Source organism: Accipiter gentilis, chromosome 18, assembly GCF_929443795.1.
Source record: "Accipiter gentilis chromosome 18, bAccGen1.1, whole genome shotgun sequence".
NCBI lineage: Eukaryota > Metazoa > Chordata > Aves > Accipitriformes > Accipitridae > Astur > Astur gentilis.
In genome coordinates, this window is record NC_064897.1 from 7,848,560 (window position 1) to 7,869,360 (window position 20,801).

The 20,801-nt window shown below is 43.0% G+C and overlaps 1 protein-coding gene across 1 annotated transcript in view; it reads left to right on the forward strand.

Moving 5' to 3' along the window:
* LOC126048081 (ovostatin-like) overlaps positions 1 to 20,801 on the forward strand; it is an 84,648-nt gene that overhangs the window by 62,547 nt on the left and 1,300 nt on the right. The window contains exons 15-36 of the mRNA XM_049822571.1: positions 209 to 266; positions 1,307 to 1,452; positions 1,850 to 1,999; positions 2,639 to 2,809; positions 3,401 to 3,533; positions 4,890 to 4,977; positions 5,697 to 5,925; positions 6,519 to 6,645; positions 8,442 to 8,563; positions 9,220 to 9,271; positions 9,568 to 9,651; positions 10,621 to 10,797; positions 11,108 to 11,189; positions 12,051 to 12,207; positions 12,668 to 12,742; positions 14,041 to 14,206; positions 15,241 to 15,461; positions 15,904 to 16,119; positions 16,260 to 16,384; positions 16,579 to 16,669; positions 19,133 to 19,204; positions 20,468 to 20,570. Of these exons, the coding sequence (XP_049678528.1) occupies positions 209 to 266; positions 1,307 to 1,452; positions 1,850 to 1,999; positions 2,639 to 2,809; positions 3,401 to 3,533; positions 4,890 to 4,977; positions 5,697 to 5,925; positions 6,519 to 6,645; positions 8,442 to 8,563; positions 9,220 to 9,271; positions 9,568 to 9,651; positions 10,621 to 10,797; positions 11,108 to 11,189; positions 12,051 to 12,207; positions 12,668 to 12,742; positions 14,041 to 14,206; positions 15,241 to 15,461; positions 15,904 to 16,119; positions 16,260 to 16,384; positions 16,579 to 16,669; positions 19,133 to 19,204; positions 20,468 to 20,570 (2,845 nt within the window). The remainder of the gene's footprint in view (positions 1 to 208; positions 267 to 1,306; positions 1,453 to 1,849; positions 2,000 to 2,638; positions 2,810 to 3,400; positions 3,534 to 4,889; positions 4,978 to 5,696; positions 5,926 to 6,518; positions 6,646 to 8,441; positions 8,564 to 9,219; positions 9,272 to 9,567; positions 9,652 to 10,620; positions 10,798 to 11,107; positions 11,190 to 12,050; positions 12,208 to 12,667; positions 12,743 to 14,040; positions 14,207 to 15,240; positions 15,462 to 15,903; positions 16,120 to 16,259; positions 16,385 to 16,578; positions 16,670 to 19,132; positions 19,205 to 20,467; positions 20,571 to 20,801) is intronic.

The following is a 20,801-nucleotide window of genomic DNA, read 5'->3' on the forward strand; positions in this document are numbered from 1 at the left end:
TAAGTGCTACCTTGACTCCCAAATCACCTCTTTGTTTTCTCCTTCTCTTGAACACTATATAAGACAGAAATCTCCAGACCAGAGGGCGGTTACAGATCACAGCTCAATTTGATGGCCTTTGAAGCCTCTCAGAACACTACTCAAAATTTATGATTTCATGGGGAGGAAGTGCTTTTGATCCTGTCTCATGAGTTTTTTCTATGCTCAGGTGATGACTAAAGGAAAAATTACTCTCAGTGGCCAGAAGCAAGTCGGCATCTCTGGTGGTAAGTTCTAGACCATATTACTACTGATACTTCAGAGCATCGTTCTGAGCACGAGAGCACTAGTGAGTTTTGTAAGAAGGGATGAAAGCAGAGAACTGCAGCTAAATCAGGTACTAGTTCTTAAACCCCATGACCTGTCACCACTCACAGTATCATTTGCTTTTGCTGCAGCATCTAGCCAATCCCCCATATCATAATCAAATTCGTCTTATTAGTTGAAAAATGAAAACTTTGTCATGACTGAACACAAGGAATGTAACCTTCTGTTTTACTTCTTTCCAAGGAGTATTTACAGTTTCACAGTTATTCTGTGACATCCTAGTCTTGACCAATTAGAATACTAAAATATTTTAAAATTTGAAATAACAGGTGTCCTATTTGACAGGGATATTTAGCAATTAACTACTTGGAATTCATTGCACTTTCAGAACTCTCCAAATACCCACAAATGACAATGATCCTATCAATCACAGCAAATTGAACTTTGTTCTTTCATTGTTAAAAATATCTTTTCTTGCAGAACCTGGTCTATTTCCCATCTTCAGTAGGTGGCTTAAGTAAGCCTCACTACACATATAGGACTTGCTGTTTAGTATTTGCCATCTTTGGTCTTAAGCTTAATTTCCTGCCCCTGCTCTAGTAGATGTCACCCATGTAGATAAGAACTTCATATTTCTTAGTGTTAAGAGAGCTCTCCTTTAGCTCAGGAGATTGGCCTATCTCCTCTGGTGTAGGAGGTTCTAGGTTTGAGACCCAAAGGCAACGTTGTGCTCCTCTCGTAGCAATCATGCACAGATTTCCCTGTCCAACTTTTACTCAGCTCAGTTTGCCCTCTCTGCAAAGCACCCTGCTCTCAGCATCCTCCAGTTTGTATCTGTTGTCTTGCTGATGGGAGCTGAGATGAATCTTCCAATATCCAGCTTCCCTGTTTATTAAAGGTGCTGGTAGGTTATGGATAAATATGTGTCCCTTCCACCAAAGCTGAGGTTTGTCTGATCTCTTTTGTTGGCTTCTTCTCCCATTCCATGTTCTTTCTACAGCTCCCAGAGGTACATTCGCCATCACGCTGACTGTCACTGAGAACCTTGCCCCCAGTGCCAGACTGTTGCTCTACACGGTGCATCCTCATGGGGAGATAGTGGCTGACAGCTCTTGGATACGCAGCGATGTATGCTTCAAAAACAAGGTGAAAACCTTTGCTTACCTATTAAGGGCTATAGCAGCCAGTTCTTTGCTGAGAGAACAGTTAGGGAATTACTTCATCAAGAGTCCTGCCCTCGGGATGGGCTTTTGGAATCGAAAAGGTACAGACGTGCCTGGGAACATGTGGAGCTGTCCCTGGAATTGACCCGTATGCTCAGACTCAGACTGAGTTCTGACATGAGTGGGCAGACGATGGTGACCTGGGGAATATAGAGATGGGGAATTTTTATAGAGCAGTGATTTAAAAGGACCATCTAGCGGTAGGAGCTTCGCCCCACCGAGAACAGAGTGAAGTGCTGGTAAAAGGTGAGATTTAGATATATGTGCCAAGCTGATTCTCCTAATTTCTGTGTGGTTGTCTTGGATTTATTAATTTCCAGCTCCAGCTTGAGTTCTCTGAGAAGCAGGGTCTCCCAGGCTCTAAAGTCAGTCTCCACCTTGAAGCTGCTGCCAACTCCTACTGTGCCCTGCGAGCTGTAGATCAGAGCATCCTTCTTCTTCAGTCTTCGCGAGAGTTATCTGCTGAGAGCGTAAGCCACATCCCCAGTCCTGTGTTCTTTTGACCTAGGGATATCCCGAATGACATTCCAATTCCCACCTGTGATGTCTTTGCTGCTGGCTGTATTTTTATTTTTCCCTTGGAAACAGACATCTCAGTGATTAAAGAAAGGTCTATGGCAGTTGTACACTTCAAAGACAAAAACTGATAGTGGAACATTTACTTTTGGAAAGCGTGGCAGTGTAAGACACATCCCAAGAACATGTCTAATGCAAATCCTTGAAAGCATAGTTCATCCCTGGGGAGTGATTATGTCAAAATTACATTTTATGACTCAAATAGGCCTTGGGCCCACAACAAAAGCTGTAGATGTCAGCGAGTATCTTGTTGGACTCCAGTCTCCTCTTTGCATAACTCAGGAGTATATCTCCATGCTTTTTGCTCAAGTTCACCCCACAAAGCCATTGCAGCTCAGAAGGAGGAGGGTAGAGTCAAGTCCTTCTTGTGTATCACCAGCTAAACTGCTTTTTCATCTCTAGGTAGGCATCACTAGACAAACCCACTGAAGTCTACAGGATTGCTGAGGGGCCACCATAAGCTTTGACTATATGTGATTTTGCACCTGCCTGGGACCTTCCTTGTGTTTACCCTAGTCATTCTCACCTCCCAGGTCTACTACCAACTTCATGTGAGTGATTTATATGGCTATTACTACAAAGGGCTCAACCTGGAAGATGACAAGCCAGAGGAGTGTACCCCAGTCAAAACCACCTTTTTTGATGGCTTGTACTATGAACCTGTGAATGTCAGTCGCGATGGTGATGTCTACAGGATTTTCAGGGTATGTGCTCTGTGTGGTTCTTTAAGTGGGAGATATTCCGGAAGAATTCATGCACATTAGCATTCAACTTTCTCCGGTGGTGGTTCTTACTGCTAAGAGAAGGCAGCTGACGCCTGGAACTGCCTAAAGTCTCTGATCACCCAGTTTCTGCCTTCTTACCCCCACCTCTTACTCAAGAATACTGAAAATCACTACTAGATATATTCGCCGGGATCCTGCCCATGCTTCAGTAGGCATTTCCTAAGCAGGACTATGGCCTTGGCTCATGAGCTCAGGCATTCCTAGCAAAGATCTGAGTCAGTGATGCGGGCCACTTGATTCCTGATACACTTGCCTCCAATTCCCACTGGCCCTGTGGCCTAAGCCCTAACATAAGCCCCATGATTACTGCTCTTCACAGAATACCAAGTGTCACTGCTCCGTAAAAAAGACATAGGGGTTGGAGACGAAGAGTTGTGACATCGAGGGTTGAAAGGATGGGATGTGAGGAGGGAGGAGGGAGATGAAGTATGAAAATCCAGGTGGGAGAAGTGGCATGCACTGGTAGCTAGTGCTTGCCCTGCATGACATGATTGATTCTTTTACATTCAGGATATGGGCCTGAAGGTTTTCACCAACTCTGTGCTGCGGAAGCCAGTTCTGTGCAATGAAGACAGATCAGATATGGAAGATTACCCTGTCTATTTTGACCATGGTGTTGCCCATGTCAGTGGCTATGGCATAGGTAAAAGAATGTTCATATTGTATCTCCAGTCCCAATCTACCTGGTCTTCAAAACTGTTGCCTGTATAAAATAACAGCCAGGATGTTGAGGTTTGGAGGGGGGGGAACAGGTCTATGTGTCCCAGTTTGCCCCTAGTAATTTCTTTCCGACAGTCCTTGCAGTAGAGTCAATTCTCTCTTACTTAGGTAGAGGGTGCATATAGAAAAGACAGGGAATACTGGGATACTACTTCTTTCATAAACTGATATTAGTTTTTCAGGGTTTTTCAGGTTAGAACCTTTCATCAAATCACAGTTCAATCAAATATTTAAAAGGAAATGCCAATGCAGAAAAATAATGGCAATTCCCAATGTCAAGAATTCACCCAGCACTTAGCACACTTAGCACATAGTCTCCAAAGCCTTTATAGATCAGCAAGAGTTATGATTATCTCTCTCCAAGTCAGATTGCTCAGCAAAAGAGCAAAAGTAGCAGTCATAGGTTGCCACAAGGGAAATTACTATTCAACACTAGGAAAAAATTCTTCCTTGTGAGAGTTGTGCTACACTAAAAGAGGTTCTCCAGGAGGTTTTGGAATCTCCAACCCTGCAGGTTCTCAAAACTGAGCTGGACAAGACCCTTGAGCAACATGATCTGACTTTGAAATTAGCCCTACTTCAAGGAGAATGGACTAGAGAACTCCAGAGGTTACTTCCAACCTAGATTTTTTCAATGATTCTGTGATTCTACCATTCTAAGTCCAGCAAAATAAGAAAGTATTGTTATTTCCATGACACAGCTAGGAAATATGAGGTACCTCCATGCTAAATGAGTAGTTGGATATCACAGGTGAGTCTGGGACAAAACTGGACAGAGGGCCTTGGTTCCTAATATCAGACCTGTAGTTTGACTATATGAACAAAAGTAGTTTTCTAATGGACTGGATATTCAGCTCCAGTTTTAACTACTGAACAGGGTAAAAATGATTGAGTTCTCGGGGAGGTTTGTAAAGCATTATAAGCTTTGGTAACAATATGGCTACTGTTGCCCATTTGCAAATCAAAGAGAGCTAGTGGTAGAGGATGGGGAACATGCCTTTCTAACTGGATGATAAGACCTTTCAACATGAAGTGAAATGTCTTGTGAAATAGCTAAATTTTCTAGTATTTTCCCATGGGAAAAGAGAATAGATAAGAAATTGTTTCTTCCCATACCCTGTATCTGTTAGAATTTTCATTTTTTACGGGAAAAAGAATGGAAAAGTGCTCAGACGAAATACTTAGTGTTCATTTATGGTGTTGAGCATGTCTGACAGCAGTTCACATTCTTCTGGACTGACCTCTCTAATGTTATACTTAACCATACATGATCTTCTAGATGAGTCAAGGCTTCTTGGTGGCCGTGGTGTTGACACTGTTCGAAAATTCTTCCCTGAGACCTGGATTTGGGATCTGGTTCATACCGAGTGAGTATTTTTACCTTCACTTCTTACCTCCCATGTGGATTTTTGAGTTGATACATGTTGCTGAAATGAATTTTGAGAAGAAGCCATGGAACATATGTCTGCTTTGTAGATGCAGGTCTCCTTTTCCCTTCTTGCTTGATGACTGTTGAGCTCCCAACCTTGTACACAGTGTCAAACCTACCTGAACTGTGAATGACATCTGTTCTGTGCTCTGCTCCCATCCTTCTGATGGGTGGAAAAAATAAGGGTGAAGACTAAAATAAAAGCAATTCTTTAGGAGAGAGCAGGAGCAAAACTTGTTATTTTTCATCAGATTTTTAATTCAGGAGCAGAAAAGTCAGGTTATTTTGTTTTTCTTTCCAGGCTATCACAGCATCTGCAATGAGAATATCTCCATCTTAACGATGCATCCAGGGGCTGTTCTAGAACATTAATCCAAATTTATTTGTTCTAATCTGTATGTTTGGGCATTATGGTATTTAAACAAATGGTGTTTCTAAATTTTAAAAGCTGTGTATTCTTCCAAGTGTTTTTTAACATGTAGTTTACCAGCATCTCCATCTTTACTTTCAGCTTTATAAGATTTTTTTAAATATAGAGAGGTAACTTGCAGAAAGTGAAGAAAACAGAAGTACTACCTCAAGCAGGGAGCCTATTCTATAATTTGGTTTGAAAATGCCAAAGATCATTTCTCATTCTTTTTTTCTTATTTTCCTCAGTTCCAGGGGAGAGGTCAATGTCTTTTACACCATTCCTGACACCATCACAGAATGGAAAGCCAGTGCTTTCTGTGTGCAGGATGATGCTGGGTTTGGCATCTCCTCACCTGTTTCACTGACAGCATTCCAACCATTCTTTGTGGAGCTCACCTTGCCATACTCTGTGATTCGAGGGGAAAAATTTAACTTAATAGCTAACGTCTTCAACTACCTCAACGAATGCATCCAGGTATATCAAGTTCCCTTTTACCTCCTGTATGGTTTGCCTGTTTCCCAGAGATCCCAGCATTCCCCTGCATAATGCACCAGAAATGCAGAAATAAGTGTTTAATTTACGCTTTAGCCTGACATACTACTCCCTCACCCTCTCTCCCCGGACCCATCCCTGTGTGACAGCATTAGGAAAATCTGGCCAATGATCACTGTGGCTGGTCCACAGAAGATAAGAACTTGGTCCTTATCCCTAAATAATTTAGTTCTTCTTTTTTTGCTCCTGGAGGAGGAACTTGAGCAGACGTTATGGTTACGGTGCTGTGCAAAACACAATAGATACCAAGTATGTTGTGTGTAGCAGTAACTCCTAAGACTTGACTAACGAGCACGTACACCTTGGTATACTTCTGCCAAAACCAGACACTAACAGTGGGCAGAAAAGAGACAGGTTTGCACTTCCTTGGAGAAATGCCTCATCCTTCTGTCCTAGTACCATCCCACAGATTCAGATGACAAATAGCTACTTCAGCAAGTCTCCCTTGCCCTGCCCCCTAACTTTAGGGGCAGTCTTCTTCATTTGTAACCTTGATCCTTCTTTCTTTTTCTCAGATCAGTGCCATACTCGCAAAGTCAGGTGACTACAAGGCAGAAATCCTTTCACCAGAGAGCAACACAGCAAGGGTGTGTGCCAATGAAAGAAAAACCTATATTTGGACTGTTAACCCCCACAAACTCGGTGAGTTTGTCTTTTCATAACCTTAATATATCCCTGTTTGATCTTTCTCCTCTGTCACTCCCACCCTTCAATGAAGCATCAATAATCCACAGGCAGGCATTTCTGGACAGCTCCACTAATTGCTCCACAAATGTAGTATTGGACATCTGCTAAAGCTCCCTTAGACACACTGAATGAACAGTGAATTGTTCTGCTTTATCGCTTCTGATTTTTGGTAGTCCATTTTAGGAAGAACTCTTTACTTGCCACATCATGTATGAAATATTGGCAGGATTTCATGTGCCTACGATCTTTCAGCTGACAGTTTTGCACCAAACCAACTGTATTCAGTAAGAATAAAATTTGTTAATAATTTTGGACTGGATTCTCAATGGGCAAGGAGGACATTGCTCCTCTCCAATTTTACACTTGCGTTAATTCACACCGCCTTCAAGTCAATATTACGTTTTTTAAAAAGCAGTTACAACAGCTTGCATCTGTAAGTGCCCCAAAAGCTGAAGTACAAAAAACTTTAAATTAGCAAAGATTCTTCTCACAATGAACCACAGATAGATCTTTTCTTTAAAAGGTTGTTTCTAAAACCCTATAGTCAGTATGACTGATTTCCTTCAAACTTACTGAGAAAGATGCAAAGTCATACTGAGATGAAAACTGGATATGCAGCGAAATAATACTGCAGAGCTGAAAAAAAGAAAGCTGCTGTCTCACCCTGGTAACTCTGATAATAATGCATTTTGTTGCAAGTAAAAAAGTCCTGTGGATTTCCAGTTTGCAATGATTGCAGGGGTGAAGTGAGCAATGCCTGCAAAGCTGCTTACTTTAGGGTTGCTCCTCAGAGCTGCAGCAGCACCAAGGCTGCTTCTCAGTTAACAAATTCCATCTGAAGGAAAGAGGCAACGGAGCTATAACTATTGCAACACTGCCCTAGGCCAGAGAAAACTCAGCACAAGGCTAAGAATAGGTGGAAACTGGTAGTGAGTACTGTCAGATTTTTGGCCGGGGTCACCCCTATTTCGTTCTTCATGCTAGGGCCCCAGGCAGCCTCTCCTTACCACTAGCAGGCAGTCGTGGAGCCTCCATGAAATATGTTTCTGCTGAGCTGCCTTCAGAGAGAATACATTTCTCAGCAGTTCTCCTGACTGCAGCTGGGATAGAGTTAATTTTCTTTCTAGTAGCTGGTGTAGTGTTATGTTTTGGGTGCAGTATGAGAAGACTGTTGATGACACACTGATGTTTTCACTTGTTGCCAAGTAAGGTTTAGTCTAAAGTCAAGGATTTTTCAGCTTCTGATGCCCAACGAGCAGGAAGGTTGGAGGGGCACAAGAGCTTGGGAGGGGACACAGCCAGGACAGCTGACCCAAACTGGCCAAAGGGATATTCCACACCATGTTACATCATGTCCAGTTTATAAACTGGGGGTAGTTGGCCAGCAGGGGGGGGCGGATCACTGCTCAGGGACTAGCTGGGCATCAGTCTGCGAGTGGTGAGCAATTGTATTGTGCATCACTTGTTTTGTGTATTCCAATACTTTTATTATTATTGTCTTTTTTTTTTTTCCTTCCTTTCTGTCCTGTTAAACTGTCTTTATCACAATCCATGAGGTTTACTTTTTTCCGATTCCCTCCCCCATCCCACTGGGTGGGGGGGAGTGAGCGAGCGGCTGTGCAGTGCTTAGCTGCCAGCTGGGGTTAAACCACAACAGCAGTCCATCAGCCTAGAAGAAGCAGTGAAAACCAGCGGTAACTGTAGACATTGAAGATAACTTTCTTTTCTTGTGTTGGTGGGTGGCTTTCCAGGCGAGGTGAAATTCACAATTACTGCTGAGGCCAAACTGAATAGCAGAGGTACTGTAAACAGCACATCCCCAGAAGAAGAGACAATTCGCCGGGACACCCTAATTCGAACCCTACTTGTTGAGGTACGGTAGGAACTCTGCATGTGCTTTCTGCTTTGTGGAAACTGCAACTCCTATAGCTGTGGGTTAGAAGCAGTTAGCGTGAGGAGACAAGGCAAATGACACAGATGGAGCTGTGTACAGTAGGTTTCTCCATGTGAAAATGAGAGTGTAAAACACAGTGATCAGTGGCATCCACTGTCCTTCACCACCGTGTCCTTCCTGGGACCATGAGCATACATGCCCTGACACCCCACAGATGTCAACAGAGATGGAGCCAGAAGGGAGGAGATTCCATACCTTACCTATAAGTGCCTTTAGCCTGTGGCTCGAATACTGGGGAGGAGGGTGGAGGGCAGATATAAAAGGAAAAGGACTTAACTCGAGCATCATAAAGCAGCAGCCACATAGGATTAGCTGGACAGAGTCCCTCTCAGAGGCTGGGAATGTCTATTTTATAACTGCTTTCTAAGAAGGAAGGTGCTCTGGACAGGGTGTTTGGTAAAAGGGGGAGGGAGCCATGGACTAAGAGGTATTCTAGTGGAGATAGGAGAGGGTACAAAGGGTGCACTGTCTGGATAGCCACATCCGCACACTGTTTTACACCGTTAAATTGCCACGGTTTCATGGTGATGTTCTATACTTTTCTTCTTCCCGACTACTTCCCTGCAATCAAACAGCCTGAAGGTATTAAAAAGGAATTGACTCAGAGCTCCCTCGTCTGTACGAAAGGTAAGGCAAGTTCGTTCTTTCATTCCAGGGAGTCAGTGGAACTACTTCACTGGCTTGTAGGTTTTGTCCTACAAAACCAGAGACCCTTCCAGGGGAGGAAAGAGGATCCAAGGGTCGAGGTGCTGGGCTACCGTTCAGGATTTTCAGAGATACCTTTGGCTCGTTGGGCAAGTCTCTGCAGCATTTTCTTTACCCAGACTGCAGATAGTAACAGTCACTGTAGTAATGTTTACAAGGTGAAGACTTTTGGAAAAAAGTTGATTTTAACAATTCTTGTTGTTACGTTTTCTCATCAGGCATAACGATTTCTGAACCAGTGTCTCTCAGCCTGCCAAGAAACCTAGTGCAGGGATCAGCCAGAGCTTATTTTTCTGTCATTGGTAAGTTTAGAACTTAGACTAAAAACAAAAGTAAATGGCATTTCTCCTGTGCTGCACTAAGTGCCATCACGTACACACATGCAAAACTAATGTAAAATTGAGGAAATACTTAATCTTGATTTTAGAGGAAACGTTTCCTACTTTGCAAAATGGCACAGAAAGACAAAAATTGCTCAGAATTCTCTCATATCAAAACAGGACAAAACAGTAAAATTATTTCAACTTGCATTGCATTTCAGATTATATTGCATTAGCAAATCCTATTCTGTATAGTAAAACAGTTAATTCAGCTGAAAAGTAAGGCAGACATCTTTGAAAAAAAATTGTTTTGTTTTCTTGGAAAGAAGACTTCAGAACATTACCGACTGAATAATTTCAAATTTATGCTTTCGCATAGTGAAAATATTTGTCAGTCGATAACTTCCCATAGAATAAAACTTTCAAGTCCCTATCAACTCTACTAATCTTAAAGGCATTATTAAGACCGACAGTTCAGTGAAAATTTTTTGAGGTTCTGAACTCAGACTGCTTTCTAAACACAGTCATTTTGCATGCCTGGGTCAGTGTGAGGTGTGCTCGTACTGTGCAATATAGCCTCTGTAGCCCACTAGCACCATACCGCACACATTCTCACATGTACACACAAAACGGGAAGCAGGTTGTAAAGGGCAGGGAAGTCTAACCCTTCTAAGGGTTCACAGCTGTTTCTTAGAAGCCATGTCAGCCAGTATCGGTGCTCAGTTTTTTCTCAAATTCTCAGTTTCTCCCAGGTGTCCAGCATCAAAATAAAAAAAAAAAAAAAGGGGGGGTGGGGGGAATTTCAGCTTGTCTTCTAAGCTGTGTCTTTGGTTACTGTGATTACTCTGTATTGGTTATTGCCCTTGGATTCATAGGGTAATATAAAGCAATGTATAATGCTGTGTAATAAAAACGTGTTTGAACTAACTTCTTATGTCTTTCATTCTTCAGGAGATATTTTGGGTACAGCCCTGAGGAACATGGAGAACCTCCTCCACATGCCTTATGGCTGTGGAGAACAGAACATGGCCTTGTTCACACCCAACATCTATGCCCTGGATTATCTGAATAAGACTGGGCAGCTGACTGAAGAGATTAGAATCAAGGGTACTGGATACTTATCCACAGGTGAGAGGCTTTCACGTTCTTCCATCTAATATTTTGATTGTGTGCATTGAACACTAAAGCTCTACACGGTGAACCCTGATCTCTGAATTCTAGCACTGTGTTTATTGCACAGGAGCAGGCAATGCTCCCCAAAGAAGCATTGCTGTACTTCCAGGACCAAAACCAGCTAGAATTCCTAGTGGCTGGCATTATTCACCAGACATACATTACTAAATATTAAATCCAGAAGTCTTACTGTTTCAGTTGAATAAACAACAGAATTAGTCCTTTTCTGTGATTAGAAAATATGTCATCTTTTTTGTGTTTTCAGGGTACCAAAAACAGCTATCATACAAACACCAGGACGGATCCTACAGCTCCTTTGGCAGGCGAGATAGGGAAGGGAGTGTATGGTAAGAGATGGCACTTTCTATTTCCTTAGTCCACGTCTTTAGGCTTTGGAAAAAATGATCAAAGTATTAAGCGATTCTTATTCTCAATAGACTAAATGGACATGGCTCAATTAATATGGATCCCCTAGTAAAGGAGACATTCATAAACTGGAGAGAGTGTAACAAAAGGATGATAAGATGATTGGCAGCTGGAGTACATAATGTTCAAAGGGAGGCTGAAAGAAATGAGTTTGTTCAGCCCTGTAGAAGAGGAGGCTAATGAGGAACGTAGGTAAAGATTTCCGCTACCTAGATGGGGACTGTGTAAAAGACAGAGTCAGACTCCTGCCAGGGAAAGATTGAGAAAACTCCAACTGGGTAGAAGGGAAAAAAAAAAAATCCCCAAAAGAAGGCTGCAGCACTGAGACAAATGCCCAGAGAGGATGTGGATATCTCTCTCCCTGGAGACTTTCACAGTATGATTGGACAAGAGACTGAGCAACCTGACAGAGCTTTGAAGTCAGCCCTAGTTTAAGCAGGTGGTTGGACTGGAGACTTCCAGAGGTCACTTCCCACCTAGTTTATTTCATAAATCTATAAATTAAGATTAGAAATTACTATTATCAATCATCAGGCTGTGTCTATACTTTACCCCTGCTCTGAAAGAATAGTTTCAGCACAGTAATGGAGAAACCTCAGGTCAGTTTTTAATATCAGAATTTTAACTACCTTATTTATTTAAAACTTATAAACCACTTGTTTCTTTTACCTCAGACATTATGGAGCTCATTTTATGTCATTTTCTATGCAAAACCAGTTGCTGGTAAACCTTCTTTGTCTTGTTCACACCTTACGTGCTGTCTGTTTCTGGCTCACCTGCAGGCTCAGTGCCTTTGTGTACAAGTCATTTGCACAAGCCAAACGCTACATCTACATTGATGACAATGTCCAGTCTCAAACTTTGATCTGGCTGGCAAGCAAGCAGAAGTCAGATGGCTGTTTTGAAAATGCTGGTTCACATTTCAACAATGCTTTGAAGGTAAAGAAGACAAGTATAGTCCCAAACTTCCAGTCCTGTCATCGGGATTGATTTGGATCATTTCTGCCAGGCACAAGCTTATCACCACACCCCTGCTCTTCCTAGTACTGTTCTCTTTCAGCAGGGCATGATTCTTATGTCTGCTATTGATAATGAGGTAGAAACAAGTAGAACTTTCAGAGTCAGAAATCTCAGGTTTTATTTTCCACCACTGCATTATGTGTGTTGAGCCACAGGCTATAATCTGCTTTATTGCGTATGTGCAAAAGCCAAGAAAACGCATGAAATAATTTTGGCTTTATCCTGAGTGAACTTGATCTTTCTTGTTCCTATGCACAGTGGGAGACAGAAATTGCTTCAGATCCCAAACCTAACTAGTATCTGAACTATGAATTAATTCATATTTTGTTTCTTTCTGGAACATCTGTACTGACCTGTTCTTTGCTTGTTTTTTCTTCAGGGTGAAGAAGGTGGTGAATATTCACTCACAGCCTACGTTGTGGCAGCGTTGCTGGAGGCTGGACACTCTGCTGCGGTAGGTGTTTGATGCTGTTACGCTCTATTAGTCGTCAGCCATTTGTCAAACAGTGCACAAGTCATAGTCCTCACATGCATATTCTTTAACAGTGTGGTGAATACTGATTGTAGGACAGCAGGGTCAGCTGAGGAAATCTGTTTCTAGAATCCTGCAGTTGCTATAAGTACTTGATAAGTGTTACAAATCAGTTATGTATCTAGTTCCTATGGTTTAACTTGAAAAATCCCTGAGGAGTCTGTTTGTGTTAAAGAATGGTACTCTATGTAGGTGCGAAATCCAGATTGAATTTGCCCACTCCATCCAGAGTCCAGTTTGGAATTTTCCCTAAATTTGACCAGTCCAAAGTCCAAGCTATCCAAATCTTCAGTCCTAAAAACTCTCTCTGTGCATTTAAACCCAAGCTGTGTTTCCATTTCCCTATGTCATTGTTAATAATGGAAGGAAATGATGAGCTGCTGGTTGCAATACTAGGCACGGGGGAATGAGAGCCGAGTTCTGTTCTCTGTAATATACTCCTGCATATCCTTGAAACCCTGGTTCTTTGCTGACTTTGTTCTTTGTAAAATGGGGAAGATGAGAATTGTTCCCAATCTAACAAATATGTTCTAGGCATGATGAGTTTTGCAGGTCCCGCCGATACTGTGGTATGGGGCATCATTTAAGTACCTGAGACTGGCAGGATAAAAACATTGTGCAGAACCAAATAGTTCTTCAGCAACATGAATTTAGTTCCCAGTACCTTCATCAGAATCTCCAAAACTGGGGCCACATCTATAGTGAAGTTGCATAGGCAGGACATGGTTAGTAGTGTGTTGGTGATGTCTGAGCTGAAGCAGAGCTCACAAACATAGTCTGTAAGGCTAAAAGGGCTGAGGAGTTATCTTGATAGCTATAGCTAGCAAATGAGTAATAACATCCATCTGAGAGAGTCTGCTTCATCATGAGGTCTCAATACACTTTGCATAGTTCTGTAAAAATGATCCACATTTTAGAGCTAAAGCAACCAAGGCACAAAGGATTCGCCTGCATAAGGTCATCTTGCAAGTCAGGAAAAGAACCAGTGCTCTGTTAGTCTGGCCATGCTGCCTCTAAATAAATGCAGAAAAAAGGCAGCACCACTAGAAGGGCATTTTTTACAGGATACACACGGCAGGCCCTTAAACATGCCATGGATCATGTATGTTTTTAGCATGAAGGGTCAGTGATGGCAGCTTAAACAGTGATGGAAGTATTTAAAGAGAAGCTGAGACACAAATCCAAGTACCTGACAACCCTACTATGTTTTGCATTACTAGCATCCTGTCATTCAAAGTGGCATGAACTGTTTGGAGACTGCATTTGGCAATGGGGTCCACAACCTGTATAACCAGGCCCTCTTTGCCTATGCTTATGGATTAGCTGACAGAGAGAAAAGATGCCAATTCTTCCTTGAGAAGCTGGACAAGGCAGCTACCAGAGATGGTAAGTGCAGTATGGCCACGATACAGGCAATACAGCTGGTGGAATGGCCTGTGGTATGATGTGAGCTATTCTGGGGTACATTTTTCTCATTCATGCTGCTCCCTTCCCATTTCATGGCTGCTATGCTACCGAATTTATCTTTATGAACTTCTCTGTCTCTTTTGGCTTCATGAAAGATTGAGCTGTGGCCTGATTTTCTCAGAATTATGAAATAATGTAGTTGGGGAGAGACCCCTGGAAGTCTCGGTCCAAGGTAGTGGAAGGTTGTACCTAGTTCCGTGTCGTGGTTTAACCACAGCCAGCAACAAAGCACTACAAGGCCACTTGCTCACCTCCACCTGCTCCTGCGGGATGGGCAGGAGAATCAGAGGGAAAAGAAAAAGTTAGAACCTCACGTGTTGAGATAAGGACAGTTTACTGGGACAGCACAGGGAAAGAAAAAACAATAATAACAATAATACCAATAAAAGAATATACAAAGCGAGTAACGCACAAGGCAATTGCTCACCACCCAGAACCCGAAGCTCTGCCCCTTCCCCTGCTGCAATACCCCCCAGCCCACTCCCCAGTTATATACTGAGCATGACATGGTATGGAATATCCCCTTGGCTAGTTCGGGTCAGCTGTCCAGGCTGTGCCCCCTCCCAGCTTCCTCTGAAAATTAACTCCATCCCAGCCGAACCCAGGACATTTCCCCATCAGCCACCTCTTCTACAGGCTGAACAAACCCAGTGCCCTTGACTATGCCATGTGCTCCACTCCGCAACTGCCTTAGTATCCTTCTGCTGCACCGCCTTCCCTTCAACCCTGCTTTGGCTTATACAGCCCCCTTTTATTAATTCCCTTCCCAACCTTTCCTGTTTTCTTTTCCATCTTGGAACTAAAACTTACCCGGTTCAGGACACTTGTAGCTGAAAAAACTTTGGGGTAAAGGCAGAGAGGGAATTGTATGCCTATCTCCCACGTGATACTGTAGTGACTTAACCAGCAAGTAATTCTTCCATGCTTTTTACACTCCACTTTTCTGTTTTCAGGTGGCTCAGTTCATTGGCAAAGAGAAAATAAGCCACCAGCAGAACATTTCCCTGTCTTCTATTCCCGCGCCCCTTCTGCTGAGATTGAAATGACCAGCTATGTGCTTCTGGCTTTGCTCAACAAAGCCAAACTCTCTCCGGAAGACTTATCTTACATTTCTCGCATTGTGCACTGGCTTGTCAAACAACAGAACCCATATGGCGGTTTCTCCTCCAGCCAGGTAACAAGTGCGTGTGGTAGAAAGAAAGCTTCTGAGAGCAGTCCAGCCTGCAAGCTGGATCTCAATAGTATGACCTGTCTTCCTGACTGCATATTTATTTGAATAATGTTTGATAAATGGTGCTTGGGTAAGTCTCCTTGTCAGGGCACATCATGGTCTTCATATGCAGCTTCATACATATTTTAGTTTTAGGAAATGGGAACTTACCTGAGTTTCAAGTTAGCCGTAGACAGCAGTCACTGTTGACACAGCATTATCCCAGGTTTCCTGGGATAATTCAAATCTATTGCCCCAGAATATCTATCTTGTCTCCTTAGCTGTTTGCAAAGTCCCCCTCCATTTATAAGCACTGACAAAGCGTCAGGGAAATAGGAGCTGTGCTAATCTCATGCACCATCTTACAGCTGGCTATCTATCTAATTAGGGATCATGTTCTTTTCAGGACACTGTTGTTGCTCTCCAAGCTTTAGCCCAGTATGGATACCTCACCTTCTCTAAAAACAGTCTTAACACAGTCAAAGTCAACTTCATGGAGTCCCCCAGTAAGACTTTCCAGGTGAATGACAAGAACCGCTTCTTACTGCAGCAGGCTTCCTTACCCACTATTCCAGGGAATTACAGCGTGGAAGTGAATGGCACTGGCTGTGTCTATCTGCAGGTAAGCAAGCCCGAAACTCAGCACCACCCCTCTGAGAACCAAGCAGGGGGTCCCCCATACCTTATTCGTCTCCATTCCTCATGCCAAAGCCACAGAAGCCTGCAAGTCTGTGACCATCTCATGCTTCCCATCTCTTTTAGACCACCCTGAGATACAACGTCCATTTGCCAAAAAAAGTTGCAGGATTTTCTCTCTCCGTACAGCCAGCCAACGTATCCTGCACAAGCAACTTCCCACCAAAGTTTGACCTTGTCCTCTCTGCCAGGTAACTTCTTCTTATTGACCTACCCCCTCGCATTCACAGTTTGGTAAAGCATCCAAGGAAAGTTTTAAGTACAGGCGGTTAACTGCTACTGTGCAGCTGCAGGAATACAAACAGGGTCACTGGGAGCTGAAAATGTCATTTGGTGGTCTCCTCTCCATTTGCAAACCAGACTAACAGAACTTTTCTCATTTTAGTTACACAGGAAACCGCAAAGTCTCCAATATGGCTATTATTGATGTGAAGATGCTCTCAGGTTTTGTTCCTGTAAGGTCTTCCCTGGAAAAGGTAAAGAATGGGAGCAAAGTGAATGGTAAACCCCAAAAACATAGGAAGTTGATAAAAACAGTCTTTGGTTAGCAAATTGGAGCTCCATGGGAATTCTGCAAAGTCCCTGGGTATAGCCCTCTGTCACATACTCTGTGTCTCAGACTTGTAGCTGTTCATCCACTGAAGACAAATCTGTTAGGAGCTGATTGCCAGATCCAGTAGCCCAACAGAGGTGAGACTGCTGCAGCTTCATATCCCCAGGCCCAGCCAACAGCAAAGCTGCGTGTGTACTCCCGATAGGCAGACGTGCACACTATGCATATATACGTATATACATATATAAATATATACATATATACACGGCTGGCCATACAGATCAACAGAGACAGAAAAGACGGTACTTACGAAAACACAGATAGCACAAATGGCCTTATCCTGTTCCCCTTTCTGGCTGATCAGACTGAAAGCTCATTTGTGGAAAAGATAAATAAATATGTATATATCTATGTGTGTATACACACGTATATATAGAAACGTGCAAATACACAATGTGGATCACTCTGGTAGCTAACCTCAGGCAGACACTCAGTCTGCCCAGTAGCTGCCCCTGGATCCTTGTTCTACCCAGTCGCTGGTACCTGGACACATGCACCCTTGGGGCTGCAGCCCCACTCCAGGGGCTGGAACCAAGCCCCCCAGCACCCACACACATGCATGGTGGGTACCCCCAGTAACCAGCCTCAGAGATGCAGTCTCTGCAGCAGCTGAGCTTGGATCCCCTGATCTCCCAGTTGCCTCATACAGACACACACACACACACACACACACAAATGAGTCTCCGCTAGCTGGTCTAGCCCAATAGTCCAGCCAGTATCTGTCCCCAAGACCTTACGGTCTCTCCAGTAAGAAGCTCGGACCTCATGGTCCCACCGGTAGCTGACTCAGATCCTCTGGTATCTTCAATATTTGGCCCAGACTTATGCCTGCTTCAGCAGCTGGCTACTAGTCCAGCTTTATAGTCACGAGCAGCCACACACTGACATACACAGCCCCACACAGCAAGCCCGAAGTCTGGTGTCTCAAGATGCTAGCGTGCCAGATAGATACACGTTCCTGTGATCTGTGGTCCCCTCTTCAGTGGCTGGCACTCCGTACACACACGTGCACACAGAACAGAGAGCCCCTCACCCAGGAGAACAGTCAGGAACGGAGTTTAATAAGAAGGCAGGAGAGACTGTGGTGACCAAGTGCAGGGTACGGCCAGACAAGTGTGCTGCCCACCAACCTGTTTATGTGCAAACAGCCCCTTTTATCCCATTTTCCACCCTTTTTTCTCCCAGCTGGACTTTATCCTTCGTTACTTCTGATTTTTCCCCTAACCATCCTGTAACAACACTTTCTTGAGTGCCAGCATCCCGTACTCAGCCCTGTGCCCCTGCAGGCAGTACTCCCCTTAAGTGCTGCAGTGGCTCTGCTCAAGTTGCTGGCGTTTCCCTGCGCTCCTTCGTGTTTGTGTGTACGAGTCTTTAATCACAGAACCTAACAGAATCTATGTAAGGAATACTTCTGCCGCAGTTAAAGTGCTCAAATGGACATTTTGCAGCGTTATCCCTTTGACATGGTTATTCCTTCCTCTACACCACGGTTTAACAAACCAAGTGTGTATTGCTCTTCCTTTACTATCCAGAAATTTGGTCATGATGATGACAATGCTGGGGAGAGCACTGACAAGCACCTCATTGCAGTTCCTAGTGCAATTTAGGTTCTGCAAGGGATGCATTATCTTCAGGCCATGGACTGCAATCTTCAAGTAAATAAAAAGAAGAATGCAATTCATTGTAGAGCCTGCTCATAACTTGGTGCATTTATAATCATTCAGCGTTCCACTCTGAATTTCTTTTTTGCCTAGAACTGTATGAAATTAATAACTTTTCTTTTTTTGCCTAGAACTGTATGAAATTCATAACTTTTCTTTGGAAGATTTTTCCATTGAGATGTTACACTGTTTGGAACCCTACTCTTTATATGTACTTGGGAAAAAATAGCTGGTCTTTAACATTTGGAATATTTCGGGTTTGTGTGTTTTTATAGTAAAATAATTTTCCTCATATGCTTTTCTAAACACTTTTTAAACTTTTGGGTTTTTAAAATACGCAATGGACTAGCAAGTAAGTCAGCCTGAGCTGCAGAAATGGTTGTGTAATTGTAAATTCTCAACGAAACGAGAGCAGTCTTAAATTAATGATAAAAGTCACACACGCCAAAGCTGACTCGTAAAACTGCTTATTATCATAGTGACTGGTTTGCCCTCGTCAGGTTATGAACTTAACGTGTATTTCTTATTTTGGCCACGAGATGGAGGGGTGGCACAAGAGGAGCAGCGGCAGCCCCTGTAAACGGATTTTGCTGTCGAATCGTCATTTGTAAGTCTCCTTGGCAAGTCTCCTGTGTTAACACTGCCATCATTTGCCTTATTTAAAGGTTCAGTACCAGAATTCCGTTGTGGATCGTGTAGACATCAAGAACAACCACATCCTCTTCTACCTTCAAAAGGTAAATTTGTGAGTTTTCTTTTTGGTTTTGTTGAATTGGAAGTTTAAAACAGGCTCCCAGATAAAAGAAAAATCTCATTAATAGCAGATTAGCAATACACATGTTTTAAAGACGTAAAGGGACTCCACTTAGTCCAACATCAATTATATATACACAGTAATTGTAGTCTACAGTGAAGAGATATGCATTGTGAAGAATGCTGTATGATTAAATAGCATTTCACAAACATAGCTAAGTTGCATTCCGTATTGCAACAGTTCCCAGTCTACATAATATTGCTCAGCCTCTAAGTGATGCTACTCATCAGTTGATCTGACAGTGCTTTACAGGGAGTCAGTATCATCTCCTCCCTTTTAGAGAGATTTCTGTATGAAAAGAATAGTCCTCCCATATCAATTACATTAATAAAGGGAATAAGAGAGGAGAAAGATAAAAATCAAAACACACGGGATCTTAAAATACCAAGAAGGGAAGGAGAGAGGAAGCAAAAAGAAATAGTAATGATATCTACCTCTCAAACAGTAATTTTTATTAGTTGGTCTCCAAGGATCTAATAAGGAAGATTGGAGTCAGTATTCTGAATTCACAGAGAAGCTGAGATGTTGAGACGTGAAAAGTTTACCCAGCAGGGCACCAGTGATGCAGAAAGTTCTCCAGAGCCCCTATCCATAGCTCCATTCCTAGAAAGAGGTCAGCAAGATGAAAACAAGGACTAAGGGAGAAGTGAGCAGGGGCACAGTCCCAGGCATGCAAGAGAAAGCTTGAGAAGGTGAGGAAGCTGAGGAAGGAGGAAAGTTTGGGACTTTTGCCTGCAAGAGTGTGGAATGAGGAACAGAAGCACAGGGAAGGATAGACATCTTGGGTTTGAAGTGATTAATGAGAGAAAAGCGGGGAGAAGAGCCGTAGGGGTACTGACGGTGATTTTAGCTGGGAAAAGGCAAGGAAACAAACTAACAGCAACTTTCAATGGCAGGATGAATGGTGATGTGCTGAAAGCCACAGAAACCACGGAAAGGTTGGGGTAGTTGTCAATGAAAATACGAAGAGGAAGAAAGAAAATGGCACACAATATTAGCAACAAAACATATTTAGCAACAGCTTTTAAATAATTATCTGATTTGACATCAAGTTTACAGTCTGGAGAGAGCTGTAGAATGGCACTTTGTCACCCAGTCTGACCCAGAAAAGCAGCTGTTCAACCTTAGCCTCAGGGGTACATATGAAAAGAAAGTCTGATGCATTTTCTTGTCTTGCCATTTCCAGGTCTCCCGGAAGGATATCAACTTCTCTTTCAGTGTGGAGCAAAGCTTGCCAGTCTCAGATATCAAACCAGTGCCAGTACATATCTACGATTACTACGAAACAGGTAGGTGACCTCACTAGGCCAGAGCAAAACCTGGGAAATCAAAGGACTGATCTCAGCATTTACAAGGTGCAGACAGCAGATTTTCCCTTGCACTTTCTGTGCAAGCTTCTCTTCACTTTTCTGCATTTGCTGCCTTTTTTTCTCAGGAGAGACAAGTGGAGAGCAAGCTAGGAGTTCTGCTGCTTTTCATTACCAGACTGCAAAGGATTGGCAGAGCATAGACAGTTTCTG